Below are 8,986 nucleotides of genomic sequence, written 5' to 3'. Positions count from 1 at the left end.
AGAAGGGGGAAAGACATGTTACCTACGGGAGGATGATCACTGGGGTGGCGTTCGTGCATGCGAACCAGGCCACATATGAGCTACGCAGCAGAGGAAGTGAGGAATAGATGCACCGGCGACACGAAGCGGCTAGGGTTTGCCACAGGGTCCATTGGGCCACTGTGGCCTCCGTCGTCGACTCGCCGCCATTGTCATCATAGACTGGAGCAAGCTCCAATGATGCCATTCATGTTGACCATGCCCGAGCGAAATATGTGGCTCCTTCGAACAAATAGAATTCCAGGATGCACCATCTAGGTCGACGTTGTCCTAATATTATTGGCAGGTCATTAATAATACTATACAACTTCTGTTACAAGAACAAGAAATTTATTTTACAATAACTATTACAAGCAAGTAACGAGCATCTTCTACAAGCATAATAATGGCATGTCTTGCAGAAAAATAGCCCAACTTTCACAAATGAGATAGGTGCTAATATAATTTCTTGCTATTCATGAATGTCATCATTTGCGTACATCAAAAGGAAAGCAACAGATTCACATGAACTACATTGTTGAATGCGAAAGACAAGAATCACTCATTATAGATAACAACAAATTTCTCACACAGAGTTTGCACGCAGCTAGTGATTTGTTTGAAGTTCGATTACCACAAACTGAATGTTAATTCTGTATAGGATTACACGAAAGAAAAATAGGAAATCATTTAAAAGTTAACTATTTGGGGGGGCTCATTGGGGTTTTATATTTTGAAGGGATGGACAAACAGGATAATTGTTCCATCATGATGGGTACTTTTCTACAAACAACCATCACCATTTATAGCATACCCAAGAACCTGGAGCATTTGGTGCTCTGTTGCGTGGCTTAAAGGCGTGTTTTTTTGAGCTACCATGCTAATTAAAACAAATTAGTTCCTCTGTACCGAAATATATGTTGGTGAAGCAACTGGAGTTCAATTACTCCAGCGACATATATTTTGATACAGAGGGATATTATTATTTTTGCTCTGTATGCAATTCATAATGAAATATCTAGAAAGACTTATATTGAGGAACCGAGGAATTAGTAAATATACATGACAATAGTCTATATTCAACAATCTTAAACCATCTCAAAGCAGGAGTTTCCACCTATACTTTTGATAATCCGAGAGTATAACCGGTTTGGTGCCCAAACTTGACATGCCAATATGCGTAATATTGGCTATTAATTGGTTGATTACCAAGTTTCTTGTCAATCTCACATAAAGTTGCCGATATTTAGCAAGTCTAGGTGTTGCCAATATTTGTAATGCCAACTTTTGTTTAGCCATTTATTGGTAGCAAACCAATCATACTCCAAATATATTAAGTTAATGTGTGCTTGCATGTATAGAACTGTTCCTTGATATACGGAGAGAGATGCGTGTTTTTAGTTGTAGTGAACTTGTTTCATTTCAAAATGCATAGACATTAGCAGCTGCATTGAACCCGTTTTATTTCAGAATGCATAGAAACTAAAGAAATAACAGGAACAATGTGCAGAAACAGTATTTTCACAAGTTACAACGAGAAACATTTCGGCACATGCACATGTCTCATTTCATGTATCTAGTTTCCTGTTTAGCTTTTCATGGAAGAAAAAGGGCGTGTGTTTGCTTCTTTACACAAAGGAAATGTGTCCTGATCTAGAAATGGTAGCCAGGGGAGACGAGGTCATCTCCCGGACATGAGGTTCACCAAGCCCGGGTTTTTCATATCCCAGAACTCGGTCATGGAAGAGAGCGTCATCAGCGCGACGACCACGGACCTCATCGTGGGCCTCAGCTTGGGGTCCTCTTCTGTGCATGCGTTCGCCAGGTGCGTCATCTGCACTTAGAAGGAAGCATATATGATTTTATCCAATCGAACGATGCAAACAGGGGCCTGGGCATGTCTTCCTAACCATGAGAATTGCATCGACAGGATAGTCGTCTCCCAGCTTCGGATCGATCAGCTTCTGGAGGCCTTCTTTCGGATCCAGTCCAGTGAGAGCCTCTTCAAACTACAAGATTCGGTATGGTAACAAGTCATCAAACAGCCAAAGAAGGAACTTCTGCAAGGACCCAAAAGCGGCTAGCCTAGCGGTTTTATGAACCACCGAGAGCAGAAAGTAACTAGTTACTAGTAGCACAGAAGCACAATTAATTACCAGATAAACCAGTCCCCTTGAACCACTAGCAGATCCATCAGTTGAGCGGACAATGGCATCTTTGGCTGAGATAAGTTCGTACAAGACAACACCAAACGCATACACATCAACCTTACGAGAAACATCACCGTATCGAACGTATCTGCCAACACCATTTCCCATAATTGTCAACATTCATAAAAAAAATCACAGTATCGAACGTTCATCAGTTAGCGGAATGACAAAAGTAGATGTTCATTCCTCACAAAAAAAGTACAAGTTCAGGAAACCTACTCTGGGGGCATGTAACCGAATGTACCAACAACACGTGTTTGCAAAGATGCACCACCAACTTCTGTAAGCTTTGTTAAACCAAAATCTGCAACCTGCAAGATACACATACACAACATTACTTCATGAATGTACGTATAGATCAAACATATATATGGATCGATGGACATTGTCATTACATGTAAAACACACGGATAAATTCTCCTTGAATCATTCCTACCTTTGCACGGGTGTTCTTGTCTATCAAGATGTTTGCCGATTTGATGTCCCGATGTATGTAGACTGGAACGGTATGCTCATGAATGTACTCAAGACCTCTTGCTGAATCTAGTGCAATCCGAACTCTTTCAGGCCAAGAAAGAGGCTCATAACCTATACAAATGTGCCGAGAGGTTAATTTGCCAGAAGCAACGGAGCAGAAAAAGGCACACTCAATATTTCGAGAGCCAGAACATTACCAGTTCCACGCAAATGCTGGCTTAAGTTGCCATTCTCGACAAATTCATAGACAAGGAACAAAGAACTGTCTGTGCAATAACCAATCAAGCGCACCTGCATGGAACCGAATATTGAAACGGCGAAGTAACCAGATTTACGAGATCGTCCCCATGGAAAATAAATATTATCGTCCCATTAAAGAACAGTGTCATTTACGTGAACAAATAGAAGATTTACGAACCAGATTTAGGTGGTGAACATGTGTCAAAACCTTTAACTCGGCAAGAAACTCTTGAGTAGCCTGCATGTCCATTTTTTTCACGGCGGCTTTCTGGACAGTGGACAACACAAGAGAAACAAAGCAAGTCATTTCAAATGAAGTACTCCCTCCGTTTCGAAATATAAGTCTTTTAAGCGATTTTACTAGATGTCTACATACGAAGCAAAATGATTGAATCTACACTCTAAAGTATGTCTACATACATCCATATGTAGTCCACTAGTGAAACCTCTAAAACGACTTATATTTAGGAACAGAGGGAGTACGTGTTTGTGGGATGCAACTGAACTAAAAAAAAAAAAAGAACTAACCTCGCCTTTAAGCTCAGCATAATACACAGCACCAAAACCACCTTGTCCTATTTTATGAGTTATGTTGAAGCCTTCTGTAGCATTAAAAAGTTCTTGGTATGTGAACTCCACTGATTTGTCAACTGTAATGTCAGCAGCTAGTGAAGCTACGTCAGCTTGAGCTGTCGATGGTTTCACCTTTTGCATTAGTATTGTACTGGCTGCAACAAAAATAAGAATAATTCAGAAATAAGAAACCACATTCTGTTGTAACCACAAGAAGGGAAAATTGGAAACATAATTCAAGATTATCTAACTTCCTCTATCTTCCAAAAGTACACTTATTGGTCACTGACATAACTCGTTGGTTACATTTAAAGTGCCCAAACTATTACTCACAATCATTACTCGTATCATATTATATTTACTCCATAATATTTCCAGGCTCACAAAGATCAATATAGTTTCCGCAAAAAAAAAATATAGTTGCTCATAGGATAAACAAGGACGGCTTCAATGTCCAAACCAGCCCAATCCACGCATATCCTTGTAGCAGAAAATCGTTGGGACGAACGAAGGACGGATGTTAACTTGAAGTGGTGAAATTAGGTCATGCATATGCTGGTCTAAATTTTTTTTACAGGACTAACTCTCAGTTGCAAGGTTAGAGATCCATACAGAAAATATTGTTACCTAGCCGGGTAGAATCTTTAGAAGATGGAAGGAGTGCATTCTGTTTCGCCTTTCTTCCCTTATAAAACAAGAATAACAAGACAAGCAAGACTGGTGCAACTACACCAGCCACAACACTTCCTGCTATTGCTCCTGCTGAAACTTTTTTTCCTGTTCCAGAGAGTTGAATATGAATAAGCATCACATTTCTCTCACAGTAACCAACAATATCCAGTGTTTCTTCCCCAACCATCCTTAACGTCGAGCAATTATCAGCTCGTGAAAGGTCAAAGTTTGGCTATACTGCACAAGATGATGAGGATACTTATCAGCACAACTGCATGAGAACAAACGTAACATGCGCACCGCCAAGCAAATTAAGTGGATATGAGCATAAGTTCAAATAACAACTCTTACCCTGCTGGCGATTTAAGAGGAAGATAGCTTCCATAGGGATCTGGCAAACCAAATAAGCAGACTAAAAACTTTTAGGAAGATGTGATCAATTCTTCGTAACATATAAATGATGCAACAAGTCAACTTAAGCCTTGACATTCGACGAGACCGCTGTAACGATATGGTATCATCAAATGGATTGGATTGTTGCGTTCCAGACTTCCACTTCAACTTGTTTCTGGAAATTACTCGTTGAAGCAAATAAGCCGCGGTTGGAGTAAGGCGTGCGTGCGCCGGAGTGTTGCGCGTGCACGAGCCAGGGGCGTGACAGAGCCCAGCCGTACGGACTAGGGCGTGTGTGTGTGCGTCCTAGGGGTGCATGCGTGTGTGTGTGTTAGTTAGCCTAGGGCGAGCGGAGGGGTGACTGCGTCAGTAGCGCCGGACTCAGTCGTGCGGGTGCGTGCGTGCGCGCCGAGCGTGCGGACTGCGGGGCGGGGGACCATGGGGATCGTGCGTCGGGAGCATGGCACGGCGCGTCTGCGCGCGCGTATAAGAACCCTGACCCCCCTGCGTATCGAGCTGAGGCAATTGAGTGTGTGCTCAAGAAAACAGAAGAACGCCGTTCGTCCGGCTGAGATGTTTGTGCGCTTGAATTCTCTGTGTCATCCTCCTCCACCTCTCCCACCTTGTCTATGGTGATCACCGACCGGCAGCAATTCTATTTTTGCGCTTACATTTGGCATCAGAGCCACGGGGAAGGCCGGAGGCCATGGCGTTGGTGTTGTTCGATAGCGGCGGTGCGTCGGGATCGATGCATATACCGCCGCTGACGCCGACGGGGTACACCTTCTGGGCGATCAAGGTGGAGGCCATCCTTGATGCCCAGGGGCTGTGGGGCACGGTGGCACCAACGACAGGTGCACCGTTGGATGTCGAGAGGTGCAAGACGGCGCGGGCCATTCTTCTGACGGCGTTGGGGGAGGACCTGCTGACGCAGGTTGCGCCGAAGCTCACTGCGAGGGAGGTACGGGACTCCCTCAAGGTGCGTTTCGTTGGCGCCGACCGGGTGAAGGCCGCGCGGTTGACGACGCTGCGCGGCGAATTTGATCGCGTGTGGATGGACGACGGCGACGATCTCGATGCGTACGCCGGGAAGGTCTACGGGATGGCGGCGAAGTATGTGATGCTCGGGGTGACGCTGGATGACGCAGCGATGGTGAAGAAGCTGCTCGAGACCGTACCAGACCGGCTGTACGCCGCGGTCGCCGACATCGAGCAGTTGTACGACGTCGAGGCGATGGCCTTCGGTGAGGCGCTCGGGCGGCTGAAAGCTTCCGAGGAATGTACGCGGCGGCGAGGCCAGGGCAGCGGGCGATCGGACAAGCAATTGAGTGGCCGGCTCGGTAGCGACAGCGCAACGGCGGCTTCGACGTCGGCGATGGCAGCAGCACGGCTCCGGGCGGCTGGAAGAAGAGGCGCGGCCGTTGCTATAATGGCGGACAGCGGGACTGTCCCAAGCCGTGGAAGGTGCCGACGGAGGAGCAGGCTCTGGTGGCAGAGGTCGGCGACGAATTCGGCGGTCCAGGGCTCCTCTGAGCCGCGGCTTAGGAGGTGAATGTTGGAGCAAATAAGCCGCGGCTGGAGCAAGGTGTGCATGGGCCGGAGTGTTGTGTCGCATGCGTGTGTGCGTGCATGAGCCAGGGGTGTGACAGAGCCCAGCCAGGCGGACTAGGGCATGTGTGTGCGTCCTAGAGGGTGCGTGTTTGCGTGCGTGTGTTAGTTAGCCTAGGGTGAGCGGAGCGGAGGGGTGACCACGCCAGTAGCACCAGACCCAGTCGTGCAGGTGCGTGCGTGCGCGTCGGGCGCACGGACTGCGGGACGTGGGGACGTGGGGATCGTGCGTCGGGAGCACGGCACGGCGCGTCTATGCACGTGCGTATAAGAACCCCGACCCCCTGTGTATCGAGCTGAGGCAGTTGAGTGCGTGCTCAAGAAAACAGAAGAGCGCCGTTCGTGCGACGGAGGTGTTTGTGCGCTTGAATTCTCGGTGTTATCCTCCTTCACCTCTCCCACCTTGGCCTCGTTTGGATCCATGAGTTAGAGTTACAGTTGGTTAGATTGGACCAATCTAACCCCAAAACATCCAATCAGGAAGTGTTAGAGTTGGTTAGATGCATCTAACCCTCCCAAAAAAACTAACCCATCCAAGAGGTGCTTATTTGGGTTAGAGTTGGGTTGGGCCCACAAAAAGTTATTTTTCTCTTTACCTCCACCACACCAAATCCCTGATAAAGGAGCCAAATGATTGGAAAATGTGCATTTATTGACAATCTAACCCTTCCATCCAAACACCTCTTTGGTTAGAGTTAGTTTAGGGTTAATCCAGGGTTAGAATCTAACTCTAACCTCTAACCGAGTTAGAGTATCCAAACAGGGCCCTTGTCTTCGATGATCATCGGCCGGCGGCAATTCCATTTCCTTCTTAAATTACTCCCTCTGTTTCATAATATAAGATCGATTTTAGCTATAGTGTAGTAGTGTAGTGTCAAAAACGCTCTTATATTATGCGACGGCGAGAGCAATATTTACAATTTCTTGTTATTATATTAAACTAGTTTCCAAGTCGAGTCTCTGGAACATGCACTTGTGTGCAAGAATTACGAGTCGATGGACTCAATTTTGTCACTCCGGCGGGCTGAGCTCTGCTCACTTATCCCTCCCAAATTTCTGGCCAGTTTTTTATGATTTTTTTTAAGATTCTAGAATAAGCTGTCCTTATTCAGTTTATTTTAAAAGCCCAAACAAAAAATATTTTTTAAGAAGTCTACGAATCAAGTCTTAATTAATAGACTTTTAAAAATTTAATTTGATTGGCCTTGCAGAATAAGCTGGATAAGGGTAACTTATTCCATCTTCATTTTAGAAGCCAGCAAAAGAATTGGCCCCATCGACTCGGACTAAAACAACCAGACTAGTTGATGACTAGTCGCTCCACCGCTCGACTCAACGAGCTAGTCTACACGAGTAAGCTAGTCAACAAGCAGAATGAGACTACTAGACTAGTCTGCATGACTAGTCAAGACTTAAATAATAAGCTTTCCATTTAAACAATACATTCCAGCAAATACATTGTACATGTGTAATTCGATGATGAGGTAATCCTGACTTTTAAATTTTGAAGTAGTTTGAATATAGTTGTAGGACATATAATTATTCCAATAATATTTAGACATTTTTACCCAAGTCAATACGTACAATAACCCACGGAATCAGCAGCAATGGATAATCAATATCAATCGTTGTTAGTGTCAAAAAAAAATTCATTATGAGACGGAGGAAGCATGTGGCAAGAAATGGCACATAAATAAATAAAGAAAGAAAGAAACGTGTGAAGTGTGAGAACCATAAACAGAGTTCAAATTAAGGAGCTATTAAGATGGAAGCCTCACGTACCTTGGGCAGGGATATACACGATGCCGCTCCCGGTGGCGCCTTCCATGCCGGGATTATACCTCCTGAGTTGGTCCATCCGCTCCGGCGACGAGAGGTCTCGAGTTGCGGCGACGGAGTCGAGCGTCTCCCAGTCCCTGAGCGGGAATGTGCGGAAGAGGCCGTAGTCTGTGGAAATCCTGGCATCGCCGCAGGAGCAGTTGACGGTGATGTTGACGACGCCAACATCGGGGATGTCGTTGGGCGGGTAGGTATTGGTGGCCTGCAGCCAGTCGGCGGTGGTGAGGTTGTTGTAGTTGCTGGCGATGCTGACGTAGGTTTCTCCAGTGGCGACTTTGTAGGGGATGGAGGCGGCGAGGTAGGTGGACGCCGGGTGGGAGGGCCGCGTGAGGCACTCGCATGGGAAGGGGACGTCGACGCGGTCCCCGGCGGCGGCGTTGTCGAGATTGGGGAGCCCGCGGTTATACTTGGCGAGATCTCGGTAGTCGGACAAGCCGAAGAGCTGCGAGATGAAGGTGAGGTTCGTGTCCTTGGTGACGTAGTAGGAGCCGAACGCGAGGGAGCAGCCCCTGCAGCCGTCCCCGGCCACCGTGGCCGTCTTCGAGGCTACGAGGAGGAAGAGTGGTAGGACGAGAGGCAGCGGAGCTTGCATGACGCGGCGTCCCCAGGGGAGGAAGCCTGGCACCATTGGAGATCGACTAGTCAGGCTGTGTACAAACGCTCACGCGCTGTGAATGGTGGACTGGGGGTCGTATATGTTTAATGGAGGACTGGGAGATTTTTAGTGGTGTCATTTTTGGAAGGTCAAATATGCTGTGTTTTTCTTCTCTTTTTCAACAAAGGCAGTTCGTCCCTAGTTGGTGATGGTAGCACTGCTACCTTCTCGGAAGATTCATGCATGCATGCATTGCTCTCTTGGTCAGCAATATCCTTCCAACACGGCACAACTGTTGGCAGGGACACAATTATTGAACAGTGACTTTTCCTGGATTTAAGAAACTTGACTTTTGGTAGTA

The 8,986-nt window shown here is 46.4% G+C and overlaps 1 protein-coding gene across 1 annotated transcript; it reads right to left on the bottom strand.

Annotated features, from left to right (window-relative positions):
* Positions 1-1,523: 1,523 nt before the first annotated feature.
* Positions 1,524-8,696, bottom strand: LOC123406006 (chitin elicitor receptor kinase 1-like). The gene is made up of 11 exons (XM_045099511.1): positions 7,974-8,696; positions 4,546-4,581; positions 4,146-4,298; positions 3,474-3,673; positions 3,124-3,213; positions 2,903-2,996; positions 2,665-2,816; positions 2,448-2,539; positions 2,175-2,316; positions 1,929-2,027; positions 1,524-1,852 (listed from the first exon to the last, which is right to left on the bottom strand). The coding sequence occupies exons 1-11, from the start codon at positions 8,656-8,658 to the stop codon at positions 1,700-1,702; spliced, it is 1,896 nt and encodes a 631-aa protein (XP_044955446.1). The 5' UTR covers positions 8,659-8,696; the 3' UTR covers positions 1,524-1,699.
* Positions 8,697-8,986: the final 290 nt, after the last annotated feature.

This window comes from Hordeum vulgare, chromosome 6H, assembly GCF_904849725.1.
Source record: "Hordeum vulgare subsp. vulgare chromosome 6H, MorexV3_pseudomolecules_assembly, whole genome shotgun sequence".
In the NCBI taxonomy this organism is placed as follows: Eukaryota; Viridiplantae; Streptophyta; class Magnoliopsida; order Poales; family Poaceae; genus Hordeum; species Hordeum vulgare.
The sequence above is the reverse complement of the archived record's forward strand: the minus strand, read 5'-3'. Positions and strand labels throughout refer to the sequence as shown.

Excerpts from the sequence above, each read along its gene's own strand:
- LOC123406006 (XM_045099511.1), bottom strand. The coding sequence starts at position 8,658 with ATGGTGCCAGGCTTCCTCCCCTGGGGACGCCGCGTCATGCAAGCTCCG. Across the intron at positions 2,317-2,447 it reads TTCGGTTACATGCCCCCAGA|ATACGTTCGATACGGTGATG; the intron begins GTAGGTTTCCTG and ends TGGTGTTGGCAG. Across the intron at positions 1,853-1,928 it reads CTGTCGATGCAATTCTCATG|ATGACGCACCTGGCGAACGC; the intron begins GTTAGGAAGACA and ends TTCTAAGTGCAG.